The sequence below is a fragment of the Pongo abelii genome, chromosome 6 (assembly GCF_028885655.2).
Source record: "Pongo abelii isolate AG06213 chromosome 6, NHGRI_mPonAbe1-v2.0_pri, whole genome shotgun sequence".
In the NCBI taxonomy this organism is placed as follows: Eukaryota; Metazoa; Chordata; class Mammalia; order Primates; family Hominidae; genus Pongo; species Pongo abelii.
Genome location: NC_071991.2, coordinates 104,714,447 through 104,730,226, shown reverse-complemented (window position 1 = coordinate 104,730,226; position 15,780 = coordinate 104,714,447). Strand labels below are relative to the sequence as shown.

General features: G+C 38.0%; 1 protein-coding gene across 1 annotated transcript in view; it reads right to left on the bottom strand.

Moving 5' to 3' along the window:
- Nucleotides 1-3,706: 3,706 nt before the first annotated feature.
- Nucleotides 3,707-15,780, bottom strand: part of SLC26A4 (solute carrier family 26 member 4) — a 57,009-nt gene continuing 44,935 nt past the window's right edge. The window contains exons 19-21 of the mRNA XM_024249891.2: nt 11,361-11,506; nt 8,918-9,001; nt 3,707-6,109 (exon numbers count right to left, since the gene is read on the bottom strand). Coding sequence (XP_024105659.1) covers nt 6,086-6,109; nt 8,918-9,001; nt 11,361-11,506 — 254 coding nt within the window. The 3' untranslated portion in view covers nt 3,707-6,085. The remainder of the gene's footprint in view (nt 6,110-8,917; nt 9,002-11,360; nt 11,507-15,780) is intronic.

Sequence of the window (15,780 nt, the reverse complement as noted above, 5' to 3'; positions counted from 1 at the left end):
AACGGGTTTAAACAGAAATATTGAGCAATCACTCCTTGCTTTGTCTTAGGGACCAAAAGTTTCTTTATTACAAGCAAGTAAAATCAGAACAAACAATAACTCTCACATAGAAACAGTAACATGTTTATAAGGAAATGTTAACTCCACAATCTCAAATCAATATCTACTTCTACCTATATGTTTTTAAATAGCACATATTTCTTTTTCTACCATAAAAGTAGTGCTTCATGTAATTATAAATAATAGAATACTAAAATTATCTTTAAAGGATAGGCTATGAAAATAAAAATCACATCCATGGAACGAGCCTTTTATTTCTAAATCACAAAAGCTAGTATGTCTGCTTTCATCTCTTACTCTCTTTGGAAACTAAAAAACAAAAGCCTCATTCATCTCCACTTTAATTTCACCTTCTGAATTTATTTCTAGATACCTAGATCACCTGATTGGATTAGCGAGGTAATGTAACCCAGCCATTTGTCTTTATCTCTTACCACACTGGAGGATAAAACCCAGGCTACTTTATGTAGTATATAAGGCTTCTCGTTAGCTGGCCCCAGGCCACCTTCCAGCCTCATTTACCACCTTCTTCCCTTACTCACTTAACTGGGAACTTACTGGAGATAGGTCATGGGCTCATGTGTGTGTTCTAAAGGTCTAGCCCTCTCTTACTCAACCAAATACTTCTGGGTCAGGGAATAGAAAGACGTCCAGACCTCCTTCTTTTGTATATGGCATAGGCTTGAAGGAATGGGTTAAATGATCCTGCTGTGCTGGTTTACTACAAATCGATGAGCTAGGAAGTGAATGCAACTGGAGACAGTAGGCTTGACTACTTTGGTCAACATGCGGAAATAAGAACCGTCCTCAAGTGTTGGGCAGTGCCACTAGTTTACAAATGCCTTGACGAGAATCATACCTGGTCTTCCTTGTGAAGAGTCTCTCCCAACTTGCAGTATTGGCTGGCCAAGGACTTGTAAAATTCTTTAACATCTAAAAGGTGACCTTTACATGCTCCCCAGTATCACCTAGAGCTCCTCCATGGCTGAGGTGGCTGTGGGCAAAAATGAAATTGCAGAGAAAGAGTATGTCCTCATTGGAGGCTCACCAGAAGTCATTGCAAATGAATTCTACAACAGAATATTCAGTGTTCAACTTACCCTGACTATAGGAAGTCTAATATCAGAGCTATTCCTCTAATTCAGAATGTCTTTGTTCAGCCATAAGTCTGGGAATGGTGTCAGAAGAAGAGGTATATCTGCACTTGGAGTGCATTTTTAAAAGGGTCCCCAGAAGGAGTCTTGTGCTGATGGCATAGTTAAGCTTCTTGATTGTGGTGGTGTTTACACAAAGCTATACATGGGATAAAATTGCATAGAGTGCCCCAACACACACACACACGCAAACACACACACACACACGAGTCCATGTATAACTGGTGAAATGTGAATAAGGTCTATGGTTTATACCAATGCCAATTTCCTGTTGTTTTTTTAAATTGTACTGTAGCTAGGCAAGATGTTAACATTGTGGGAGCCTGGGTGAAGGGTGCATGGGAATCTTGCCACATATTTCTTTGCAAATTCCTGTGAATTTATAATTATTTCAAAATAAAAAGTTTTAAAGGAGCTGGAAGGGGACTCAGAGTATTGGTGCACTTGATCTGAAACAATGCTTTGGGAATCACCTTGAAACTAGAAGACCTTATGCAAAAACAGTACCTCAATGTTCAAGCCCAAAAATGTTCCTGAAGAAAACGATGAAGTGGGCTGACTTGGTTGGCATATTCTAAATGGATATAGACATTAAAGGGCCTTTAATTCCCTGAAGCTCTGTTAACATACAAGTGAATTCCCAGGCCATTTTCTGGAGACCAATAGGTGAGGCAGAGAGGCAAGCAGGTGAGCTGTCACAGTAAGTCTTTGGAATAGGCCTGCAAGCTCAGGAAACTCTGAATGTCTTATGTACTTAATGACTGCCATTCTCAAATTATGTTAACCTTACTCAGCATCACTGACTTTAGCTTAATGCATTCATCTGACAATATGTATTGCACCTCTACCGTGTCTCTGACACTCTTTACTCTTCTGAATACTTGGGATATGTCCAGGAACAAAATAAAGAACCCTGCCTTGGTGGAGCTTATGTTCTAGTATAAGTGAGGCGGCAGGAAGAGAAACAGTAATAAGTGAATTACAGAGCATACTAGAAGCTGATATTAATGGAAAGAGCTGGGTAAGGGGGACCAAGAATTCAGGAGATGGTGTGGCATGTGGGGGAGGGAGTGTTGCTCACTTCTCTGAGTTCTTGAAGGATATGATTATATTGAAATCAATCCTCTCTTTGGATTTTATTTTCCCATTATGAAATTCCCTACCCCACCATTCCTTTCTTCTTCTTAGTCTTTCTCTTCCTTCCACCTTTTATTTTACCTTCCTCTTTTCTTTCTTCCTTTAATTTTCCCTTTCTTATTTCTCTTCCTTCCCTAATTGTCATTCTTTTTCTCTGTGGTTCTCTTACATTTTTCTCCCTTACTTTCCCCTCTGACCTTCCTTTCCCTCTCCCCTCATTGTTTCTATTTTTTCTCTCTTCCATTCTTTTTCTAGCTATTTGTCATTATGTGACTTTCTTACAGAACTGAACTTCATGTGATTTAACTAAAGTTTGTGTGGTTTTTGTTACACTGTTAAATTGTTTGCATGATAAATGCTACTCTAACTGAAACCAAACTTTCTTCAGATACCTAACCCGATGCAAATGGAAAATAACCCTAATTTCATTGATTCTCACCTCACAGGTCTAAGCCCCAGATAGAGGAACCCCACCCCACCAAATATTTCTGGAATGTGCAAGGATGCCTCACAAAAATGTTCATAGTAGCACTATTCATGAGATCCCAAAACTGGAAACGACACAAATATCCACAAACAGTAGGATGAATACATAAGTGGTGGTAAATTCTACAATGGAATGAATACTATATACAGCAGGGAGAATGAATGAATGATTGCTATGTTGAATAAGATGGATGAATCTCTTCATTATAATGTTGAGTGAAAGAGGACAGACACAAAAGAAAGGGGGAGAAAAGAAATAATCTTTGATTCCATTTCTATGCAATTAAAAAAAAAACAGATTTTAAAAGTCAGGACAGTAACTGCCCTTTGGGGCAACCAACTAAGAGGGAGCGTGAAAGAGTTTATATGGTGCCGGTGGCATTCTGCTTGTTGATCTGGGCACAGGCCACCCTGGTGTGCTTGTTTTGTGAAAATTCTTCAAGCAGTACACTGTGATTTGTATCCTTTTTTACGTATGTTGTGCCAGAATGAAAAGTTTGCTTAAAATAATAATAACCATTGCACAAAATAAACTGGAAATATTTGGATAAGAATCACAGGTTTAACTGTGATATTTGTGAGTAATGTTGTTTATTGCACTGACAAATCTACAAAAAGAAATTACAAACAGAAGTGGTGCTATAAAGAATGCCTTATAATGATGACTGATAAGAGCAATGACAAACTTAGAATGAAGTATTTTTATTATATTTTATTTATTTATTTATAGAAACAGGGTCTTGCTGTGTTGCCAGGCTGAGACTCTAACTCCTGGGCTCAAGGGACCCTTCCGCCTCAGGCTTCCAAGTAGCTGAGGCTACAAGGGCATGCACCACTGCTCCTGGCACATTCTTTATTATATTTAATAGTTTTGTTCAGAAAGGACACATCCGAGTAGTTTAAAAGACAACATTACATTTATTTTTAAATGTGTGCAAATATTTTCAAATGTACATGATTTGATTTTTTAATTTATTAAAACTCATATACAATACTGGAATCTTATCCTATAGGTTAAAAATATAACAAAAGGCAGCTTTAATTTCAAGTGAAATTTTCATTGATAATACAAAACTAATATTATGCTTACTATTCACAAAATACATAGAAAAGACAGTATTCTCACAGTTTGCTGACTTATGTCATCACAAATGAACCCAGAATTTACAAACTCTAGCCTTGTTATAAAACGTAACTTTGGCATTTCCTTCAAAAAAGTGAGCAGTGCATATTTCCTTTATTGAACAAAGGTATTCATTCATTTTCTGCAAGACTATTACATTCACTGTTTTTTTGTTTTTTGGTTTTTTTTTTTTTTTTTTTTTTGAGACGGAGTCTTGCTCTGTCGCCCAGGCTGGATTGCAGTGGCACGACCTCGGCTCACTGCAAGCTCCGCCTCCCAGGTTCACGCCATTCTCCTGTCTTAGCCTCCCAAATAACTGGGACTACAGGCGCCCGCCAGCCACCAAGCCCGGCTAATTTCTTTTTTTCTATTTTTATTAGAGACGGGGTTTTACCATGTTAGCCAGGATGGTCTCGATCTCCTGACCTCGTGATCCACCCGCCTTGGCCTCCCAAAGTGCTGGGATTACAGGCGTGAGCCACCGTTCCTGGCCTACATTCACTCTTTAGCGAGATGATTTGTTGTCAATATAAGCAAGTAGTGCTGTGAAAATGAGGCAGCATTATAATCCTAGTTATGCTGTAACCAGATTTACAACCAGAATTCAGGATTAACCAATTTGTATGATCATTAATCGTATTCTTTCAGAAACAGACACATTGTTTCTGGTTGTATTTCAGAAGAAAAACAGAGAAACCATTCTACCTTTAGGCAGGGGTGACTGCAGGACTTGAGTGTGTACAAATTTTGGTAAATGCAGGGGTCCTGGAACCAATCCCTGGAGTATACCAAGGGATGGTGTAGTTTTCAATCAAGCAAGACATTCTCAACTGGGGACCTGGGTATTACGTTTCTCTAACAATGAAGTACAACTTCATTCACTCCAGTGTGAAATATATGGGAAAAGTCCCCAAGATCAAAGCCTGTGTTGTATATAATACCTAGAAAATTGTTGGCACTTAGGAAAAAAATAAATAAAAAGAAAATATATAAAAACTTTTGGTCAAAAAAACCTGTATTTTTCAGTATGTACATTCCAAATGAATGTTTTTATACTGAGTTCATTTAGAATGCTTTGTCTTTAAAAATTCACTTTAAACATAGACTACCTAGGTAGTTCAGTTTTTAGATTTTTTTTAAGTGGTCAGAGTTCAGTTAAAGATTACGTACTTTACATACTGCTAAAATTTTTGAGAAAAAATATAAACTCATTTTAATCACCATGGTTATATAAGCACATCAAAAAATTTTTCACTCAGAATAGCACTGTTTTTATGTCAGATTTTACACAGATCATACCTATATATGCCTCCATGCAATGATCATCTCTATAGACTAAGATAATTAAAACTGCATTTTTAAACAAAATAATCTGTCATATATTTTTCTTTGATCTCAGTGGTGATCATGATTATTATCATATCAAAAAAATGATTTTTATAAACCATGAAAATTTCTTTATTATTTCATTTGTCTGCATCAATGTTTCAAAATATATTGGCCTGGTTCTGTAGCTTTTAGGTAAACCATTTCCAGGATCAAAGAGATCCTCAATTCCGGCTATATGTAATAACACTTCATTATTAGATACTAAGCAAATTTGCATTTTTAAAACTCCAACTTATTATCCAGAGTTATTTTCAAAGGCTTTTATTGATGAACACATTAATAATTTTATTTCAGCATTTACTAAATGTGACCTTACATGGTGATCAGTGCAGCTCATGGATATCCAGGTCAGTCAAAAACTGATTTTTCTTTATGATTAATCATTCGTGACTCACTTGACCACAGAGGCTGTTGGGTCAGCACTCGCTCTAACTGAACAGAGGTATGCCAGTACCCACGTGAACATTATTAGCAAATCTGTGATGTGGATCAGCAGCATATTATAACACCAGCTTATCCTGGACGCTGCCAAATCATCTGAATAATTCTCACCATTTTGCACATGTTAGGGATAAGGTGTTTATTTTATAAATAAAGCCTAGAAACAGTTTTAGTGCTTCTCTTTCAATGGCTTAATAGAAAAAGGAATGAGTGTTTTGAGTCTGAAGAAACAGTCAATGCAGTGAGGAAGTTTTGTCTTGTATTCCTTGCTCATGGAGACCTCCCGAGCCCACTTTCAGGATGCAAGTGTACGCATAGCCTGTGGAAGCAAGGGGAAAACAAAGTGTTGATACAACTGAATTCTCCTAAGTCTGCATTATCTTTTTTATAAATATGTTTTTATAGTATTGATTGCTTACTGCTACTCATCTTAGGTGTATATCATCACAATAGAAATAGGGTAAAAACTTAATTTCGTATTCATTATACTTTTTTTTTTTTTTTTTGGAGACTGAATCTCACTCACTGTTGCCCAGGCTGGGGTGCTGTGGCGCGATCTCAGCTCACTGCAACCTCTGCCTCCCAGGTTCAAGCAATTCTCCTGCCTCAGCCTCCTGAGTAGCTGGGATTACAGGTGCCTGCCACCACACCCAGCTAATATATATATATATATATATATATGTATTTTTTTTTTAGTAGAGATGGGCGGGGGGTTACCATGTTGGTCAGGCTGGTCTCAAACTCCTGACCTTAAGTGATCCCCCTGCCTTGGCCTCCCAAAGTGCTGGGATTACAGGCTTGAGTCACTGAGCCTGGCCTGTATTCATCATACTTTAATTGGATTTATTTAAGAGCAATGATTACTATTTATTAAGCACTTACTATGTACAAGGCACTGCTCTTGTTACTTTACATGTATCCTTTAATTTTCACAATTCTGTGGTATTGTTACTACTTTACATGAAGATACTAATATGAAGACAGGATAAGGAATTTGCCCTGGCATGCACAGCCAGTAAGTAGCAGAACGAGGACTAGCACCCAGGTCTGTCTGGTTCTAAAGTCCATGCCCTTGAAACTATTGTGCTATATTGTTTTACCATCTATAGAAACCCTCCCTGAATGATTATTTTACATGGCAACCAATAAATATCCTATAATATAGCAGTCTTAAGTTCTAATGTTGACATATGAGTTTTTGCTCAAACTAAGGCACCCTATATCCATAGAGTCATAAACTACTAGAGCTAAAAGGACTTCTCAGGTCGATAATGACTTTCCTGGGCTCACTAAGCTGGTAGGCCAAGATGCAGGTACTGTGATTTTCACTCTAGCAATGTATTTCCTCCACAGAAATCTCTGCCTGTCATCCTTACTGCCTGATTTCACTACAGGGGGTTGAATGTTTTTCTTTGCAACATTTTTTCAAGACCTAGAAAAAGGCAGAGAAGGCAGGCTTATCAGATTTGATTATGACACCAGGTAACGGGTAGTGGGGTGGAAAATATCCTGGATGACAGATTCAAAACACAAAACTGGCCAATGTGGTAGTTCATGCCTGTAATCCCAGCAATCTGGGAGGGCAAGGCAGGTGGATTACTTGAGGTCAGGAGTTCAAGACCAGCCTGGACAACATGGCAAAACCCTGTCTCTACTAAGAATACAAAAAAAAAAAAAAAAAAAAATTATCTGGGCATGGTGGCGAGCGCCTGTAATCCCAACTACTTGGGAAGCTGAGGCACAAGTGAGAATCTCTTGAACCCGGGAGGGAGGAGTTGCAGTGAGCTGAGATTGTACCACTGCACTCCAGTCCAGGTGACAGAGTAAGACTCAGTCACAAATAATAATAACAATACAAAACTGTGTCAGTAAACAAGAACCAACAAGACGCAATCTAGCAGAAATAGGTGTAGTGTATTAGGGTCAAAACTCAATTAAATAAATATAAGTAGGGAACTCTACTAGACCATAGGTTGTATGAAAATTCCCCAGTCTTTAGTTGGCCCCTGCTCAATAGAAGCCAAAATTCTGATGTTGCTATTATGAAAGGAAACACATTTTTAAGCTGTAGTAATAAGCATATCTTGATGAGATCAAGGTAGGTCATGGTTTAATAATCTCCACGCTGGCCTGGCCACATTTAGGGTTTTGTGTCCCCGTCATGACCAGAGAAGCATTGACTGCATGTTTGTAAGGAATAGAAGGAACTAGAAGAGTCTCAACTGGAAAAGAGTCTGCTGGAGACATGAGAACTATTCTCAAATATTTGAAGGGCTGTTCAGTGGGAAGGTTTGTGTTGCTAAGGAAGGCAGATATCAGTTCACTAGGTGGTTACTACAGAAAGGCCAAATTCAGTTCTGTAAGCACAAGTAACATTTACAGACTTCCAACCATGTAACAAACTCCCTTGAGAAGCCGCTAGTGACCAATGTCTGGAAATATTCACATAAAAGCTGAATGAACATTCATCAAGGATGGTGTAGGAAGGATTTCTGCATGGGCTAGAATGTTAGACTACTTGATTCTAATAAATCTTTCAACTTTTTACAATTCTGTAATCTTCCTTCAGTGTTCACCTCTTACCCAGTGGCAAAGCTGCAAAATTCACTCAGATGCCACAAGTTCAGGCAAGTTTCCTAGGAATAGTCTGATGTCACAAGAGCATCTGAAATACACAGAATCAGTCTAGGGTGGGGAGAGTGTGTTTTTAAAGCGTTTATCAGTCATATGAAGGAAGGTCATAGGGTTTCTGTTCCTCACATACTATTCCTGAGGCTTATGAAATTCCTGGCTTAGAAATTTCCTCTATTCATTTTTTTCCTATCCCATGGCCTTACATCTCTGGAAGAGCAGTATGCAGAGGTGTAGGTATCAAATCAGGAGGAGTGTGTTGGCTCTTGCCAGTTGCTGATCATCCCGAAATGCCTGGGACAAAAGATCCCCAAGTACTTAACGTCTTCAAGGGAGAATTCTTATTTTCTCTTTTTCCGTGCTATGAAGCCATCTTTTTTGCATTTGGGGGAATTATGTTCCCTGACAGTTCTTAATCAGATATATTCACTATTTGTATTACTCTAATTATTCAAAATGTAATTCAAATATTTTCTTCAGAAGAAAATGATCATACCTCATCCTGGACATCAAGTTCTTCTTCCGTCAGCTCTGTTTCTATTAATTCAAGGGTATCTTTACAGTCTTGAATGAGGGTGATCTTGAAAAAGAGAACACAGGGTAGAAATAGAATAGCATCAACCCACCTGATGCTCCACTGAAAATGATTTTAAGCTTTCCTGGTGCTTCTCATCTATCTTTACATACTTCAGAATCCTCTTCAGCTGTATTGTTCTTTCATATTTCCCAACTAAAATTTTTTGTATATCATTTTTTTGCACATTCAAAGGTGAACTGGTATAGTTCTCCATTGTCTAAGCTCCTTTTCAGCTCTCTTCCCCAACCTCTTGAGTGTATGCCTCTTAACAAGTCACCCCCTCTGCCTAAATGATTCAGCAGTCAATAGTGCATCTCTCAATGGCTAAGCTAAGAGCACTTAGCACAGCGTTGAGTGTGCAATGAATGCACAGTGAAGAGCTTGTCACTGATGACAAAAAACAGTCATAAATGGAATTGGGTGGAAATTAATTCTATTGGAGATGGAAACCAATGTCTATGGACCAAGTTGGTTATTCAGAAAAGCTCTACTTTTTAGAGGTGGCATGTAATTTAATCTTCTACACAGAGGAAACCAATGACAATTTTGGCTTTGTGTTTTGCATGGAAAAGGACATTTTCAAAGCAACTCCAAATATATATCCAGGCTAAAATGACATTTTGAAATGCTACTTAGCTACTTTTCAACTCACAAATAGCCCAATTCTCTTAGCTAGTATGAGAATGAATTAGAGGGTTAAGTCCCTGTGCAAATGGTATGACATAATGGGAAAGGTAGAGGATAAGTCTAACTACAAGTTGTGTCCTGAGATAGTCCTGTGATGGTAAAATAAAGGGATAGGAAGAGGGTTGTGTCATTGCCGTCACAATATCTGTGATACAGAGGGACTCTTCTTGAAGGAAAGCACCACAGGTGAGGTTTATCATCATTCACCTACTTATCACATACAAAGCTTTGTGCTAGACTCTGAGAAGACACAGAAATATAAGCCTCTTGATCTCACAGGCCACCAGGAATGTCCAACCCATTTTTAGTGGACCAGTAAGTATGTAATACAAGCATTCCGTTATGCTTAGTCTATTTGTTTAAGGTCCAAAAAAATCCATCCCAGCCACTCACAATACCTCTCTGATTGCAAACAAGACTGAGTCTAACCTAGTAGGTACACTCTTGGTTAGTGGTTTTTATGACATTGATAGCCTAAAATCTTAGTAAGAATGGGTATAAACAAATAAAATAACTGTTTTCATGTTGAGAAAGAACTTGATTCTGTTTTACTTGGTTCTGTTTTACCTTGGTTCTGTTTTACTTTTAATGTGGGTCTCTTAAAGGATACTTCATATGATCCTACTTTCTTATCACCTATGGGTTAGAGAATTTTAAGTTGGATAGAAAAAGGTTTATGCATTTTCAACAATAAGCAGTTTTTTTTTCTTTAGATTTGTAGCTTTACTCTTTTTTTTTTTTTTCCTTTTTTATATTTAAGATCCACAGCTTGGTAGTTAGGACTAGTATTTTACCAAGGAACATTAAATAGAACAATCTCTCCACTACTAGTGCCTGAAAAGAAAAATATAATATCATTTCCTAAGTTAGTTTTCTTCAATCAACTGTCAATCTACAATAAGGATCTACTTATTCTATTTTTAGAAAAATGGGAAGCAATTTAAAATATCCACTATGTCACTGGAATCATTATTGTTATTATATCTTGATAGGTATTTGCTTTAGTTTCCTAAATTCACTATGAGAAATGAGATTCTTGTACCACCAGGAGCACCATTAGGCCAAGCCCAGTGAACCAGACCAGAATGCTCACCTCTTCTGGGTATTTGACAGAAAAATTAACAAAATAATACCCATGGGAAATCAGGGCCTATTCTGGAGCCAGATGCGCTACTGTTGTGCCACGAGGCCTCCCATCAGGACCTATTTTATTTTGTAGGGAAAAATTTTTGGGCTTATTTGTGCCTTGATTTTTTAGTTTCTTTTTCAAAGATCACTTATGGCCTGATGGATCCTGTTTAAAGACATTTATAATTCAAGGTTTTCCGGATTGCTGAGAATTTAAGTGGAATTTATGTACACAAATCCCAGATCACAGAAGATCCAAGATTCAATATTCTAAAAAGGCATTATTAATAAACCTACACATTGTAGAACTATTCAGTACTGGGTACTACCAGGTAATTTCCTGTAAACTATCTTATTTAGTCTTCATATCTACCTAGCAAGGTTAATGTTTTTACTTCCATTTTACTGATGAAAAAAACTGAGGCTCCAAGAAGTTATATAGATAGCTTAAAATTCAACAGCTAGACTAGACTTGTGTAATATTTGCCATTTATAGAAATCATTATAGTTTAGAAAAGATACACCTGTAGAAAGGTTGAATATTTACCGTTTCTAAAATGGAATCTTGACCCTCTTGAGATTTCACCTGGTTCTGTAGATAGAGTATAGCATCATGGACCGTCAAAAAGAATGTGTCCTTTCTAATGTTGTCGTCAAAGAACCCGCATTGCTCCAGCTTTTCTATCACATAATCTTCAAAAGAAAGACACAATGTTTTGTTAGTTCCTAGGAAAAGAAATTTTTGTTTGTTTGTTTTTGAGGCAGAGTCTCATTCTATTGCCCAGGCTGGAGTGCAGTGGCATCATTGCTCACCGCAACCTCCACCTCCCAAGCTCAAGTGATCCCCCTCACCTCACCCTCCCAATTAGCTAGGACTACAGGCACACCCTACCATGCCCAGCTAAGAAAAGAAATTTTAAAGCATCAACCTATATTAAGTTTTTGTAGCTCCTCCTTTTATTTATTTGTTTTTCTCTTATCCAAAATGTGACCCAGATTTGAAATGACAGTTTCTTTTCCAGCAGCGTATAGAATGGTTATCCCATAACTGGTCGTAGTCGACCTTGTGGACGATCACGTCCCTTTGGCCAAGCCAGTGTATCCATCCTCCTGCTGCTGTGGGCCAGGCTGCTAATGTTTCACAGCTGTGCCCTTCTCTGGAGACTTTCCCTTGCCCATTGGCAGCTGTGTCATCTAAAGAGGACTGGGCCTGTAATTCCAGCACTTTGAGAGGCCGAGGAGGGTGGATCACTTTGAACCCAGGAGTTCTGGGCAATATGGTGAAACCCCATCTCTACAAAAAAACGCAAAAATTAGCTAGGTGTGGTTGTGTGCACCTACAGTCTCAGCTACTCAGGAGGCTGAGATGGGAGGATCACTTGAGCCCAGGAGTTCGAGGCTGCAGTGAGCCACAGTTGCACCACTGCACTCCAGCCTGGGTGACAGAGCAAGACCCTGTCTCAAATAAATAAGTAAATAAAGAGAACTGGGAGGGTTCATCCCCACGCATGGCTGGCCTGCAGCCACTGACTGACTGATATTGGGGGAGAAAGCAGGTCCCCTTGCCTCAAGAAGGCATAACCTTCTGGTACTCTTCCTGTGGTGGTGCTCCCTGTGAAATCAGGGATCTACGCTGGACTTCAGAAACCATGTCTTTGATCAGCTTCTTCCCCTTCCCTATCCTGCTCCCCTCACTGCTTCATAAATTTCCTCAGGTGTACTCTCAATAAATCGCTTGTGCAAAAATCCCCATCTTGGGCTCAGCTGCTAGAGAATTCAACCTAAGCGTTAGCACTTTCCTACACACATACATTCATGAAGAAACAGACACAGAGACTCACACCCTTGAGAGTCCTCCTGTTCTAAGGAATCTAAGTAATCTCCAGCTTTGCTCTCCTCATAACAATATCCCCGCATTGTCAATATCCACCGCACCCCCACCCACTGTCAAGACACACATTTCCATACATTACCAGCTCTGTGGCACAAATTGGAAGTAACATCTTTCTGGGTTCAAAAATGTTCTCAGAGTTTTTATGCTTTTTGTTTTTAAATAATAATAATAATAATAGAAACAGGGTCTCGCCATGTTGCTCAGGCTGGTCTCAAACTCCTGGCCTGAAGTGATCCTCTGACCTTTGCCTCCCAAAGTGCTGGGTTTACAGATGTGAGCTGTCATGACCGGCCTATTTATTTATTTAAATCTTAACTCTAGCTTGGCAATCAGAGGTTATTTAAAGGTTGTTTCTAAATATGGACTTAGGAAGGAAATCAAAACAAGGCAGAAAGGAACTAGTAGGTAGGAAAGATGTGGGAAGAAATTTACTAGTATGAAGAAGATAAAATTGAAAAGAGAGTAATTTTTTCTTTTGTATAGGAGAGAACCTTATATGGTCAAAATGATAAGGAGAAAAGAAAAGTAAATCTTTGTCCTAAGGTGCAATGCCAATTTTAAAAAAGGAAGTATAGGACAAAATGAAGGTTTAAGCAAATTGTAGAAGGCTTGTAGAAGATAAATATCACGAAAAATTTTATGCGATTGAGTTGGCTAAAAGTAGAAGGGAATTATTTATAAGTTTTTCTAAAAATTGAGCATTAATATTAAAGTACACTGATGGAAGGCTAAAGTTTGGGCCTATGTGTTGGAACAATAGAGTTTTCTCAGAGGATTGGTTTGCTCTTAACAGAAAATTGTGAGAGGATTTTATCTTCTAGGTAACTGGCCTAGAAAACAGGGATTTCATGTTTCATCAATATAACTCTTCTTGTGCTTTGTGCCTTTGAACTCTTTTTTCATTTTGGTTTTATTTCATAGTGACCTATGATCCTATTTTGATCAAATGTTTTAAACCTTCGGTATTTGACAAACTTCTCAAAAATCAAAATTAAGTCTTTTTGACCTTGAACTAATTTTGGGATGTTCCAGAGGACCCTGGAATTTCTTAAAGAATCTGTAAAAGAGAGATGTTAAACCAAATGGCCTTATCTGATAGGTTAAATTATATGGGAAGCACTGTTAAAATAAGAAATGTTTAACCTTCTTTGTGCTATATTTTTATAGATATGTTATTAATATGTTCCAAAATTATATAACATTCCTAGAAATGTGATAGGTCTTGATATAAATGCTACCAGTCATAATTTTGGTTATTTTAAATTGTTGTGTGTCACAGAAATATCCAAATATCCTTGTCAATTGGGTAACTCACATCTTTAAATATAGCCACTTTAAGTCTTGTTGTCCACAGTTAATTGTTTTGTTCTGATACTTTTTCTGAAAGCTCTTTGTAAGCCATTATAATTCTAAAGTGCTGTGACTTCAAAGAGTTATATAGGAAGAATGAAAAGAACTCTGACAAATACAGGTTTCTAATAACTTTGAATTCATACCATTCGATGGAATTAAACTGCCAGCCAAGATCAAACAGAGCAAGAATTAATTACATGAGACTGAATGAACTGATGGAGAAGAATTATCGGTTTTATGGCTTTTTTATTTGAAACATTGCTGGTTCTTTTAATATTTGTTTTCCAGATCTAAAGAAAATTTTTCTTTAAAGCTATCTGTAGTTTACAGCCACTTGGTTAAGCATACTTTTTTTTTTTTTTTTTTTTTTTTTTGATACAGGGTCTCACTCTGTCACCCAGGTTGGAGTGCAGTGGCACCATCTGGGCTCACTGCTACCTCCACTTCCCCAGCTCAAGTGATTCTCACCCTCAGCCTCCATGCCCAGCTAATTTTTTGTATTTTTTGTAGTAACGGTGTTTTGCCATGTTACCAGGCTGGTCTCAAACTCTGAGCTCAAAGCAATTGTCCGCCTTGGCCTCCCAAAGTGCTGGGATTACAGATGTCAGCCACCGCACCCAGCCTGGTTAAGCATACTTTCATAAACAAAAATTGAAACATTTGCTTTTCCTCTCTACCTGATCCTTCCAGAATTTGGAAACTCTTCGTGAGTATTCTTATTTTTATGGCAATATGATTATTTACATGAAAGTTCAATAAGAATCTGTTCTTTTAAATGGAATACAATTGGAAAACATTGGTTATATTATCAAGGCTTTGACTAGAATATCATATTTGAAAATGTGCACAGAATTCCTGGCTTCAAGGGCTCCTAGCCTTATAGTGAGTGAATAAAAAGTCATTCCTTCCTGGGAGGCCCAGTAACTTCAAGATATTAGCTACATCAGGCAAAGTCTAATGTCTGCCTTGGTTTGACTTCATAGCATCAAGACGTTTTAAAAAGTCCAATCTGAGATTCCTCGTCAAAATTTCTAGCAAAGCAATTATTTTTTGGAGACGTGGTCTCACTGTGTTGTCCAGGCTATAGTGCAGTGGCTATTCACAGGCACAATCATAGTGCATTGCAGCCTTGAATTCCTGGGCTCAAGCAATCCTCTCACCTCAGCCTCCCAAGTAGCTGGGATTACAGGCACGCAACACCTCGCCTGGCTTGGCAAAGCATATTTAAAAGGAGTCACCCATGTAGTTATTCTTGCTGTACTGTGTAAATAATCAGTCAGGCCAAGTTTGAGACTAAACTTATTTTGTAAACAAATTGGTCAGTCTACCATGATTGTCTTTGATAGAAATGGAGGTGACTATAGAAAGAAAAACATACGGTTCAAAAGAAAAGCATAGTAAAACTGTTCTTAGACTGTAGCCCGTTCAATATTTATGAGTTTTTATTATCTACTTGTAGACTGAACTGGATTCTTAATTCTTTTAGCTTTCACTAATATCTGGCTACAACACTCCAATGAAGACCAAGAACTACTCAGTTCCTGAAGTTCTGTAAGCTGAAGCTGAACAACTCAGTGTAAATTTCAAGAGATGAATCTCATGCTTAAACTGTGGGCAACATAGAGAGTTCACCAGAATGCTGGATGCCACAACTAGAGACAATAAAACTACAAACCAAAACAAGAAGTTGTCAACTTCATGCTGTAGACAGCTCCAAGAC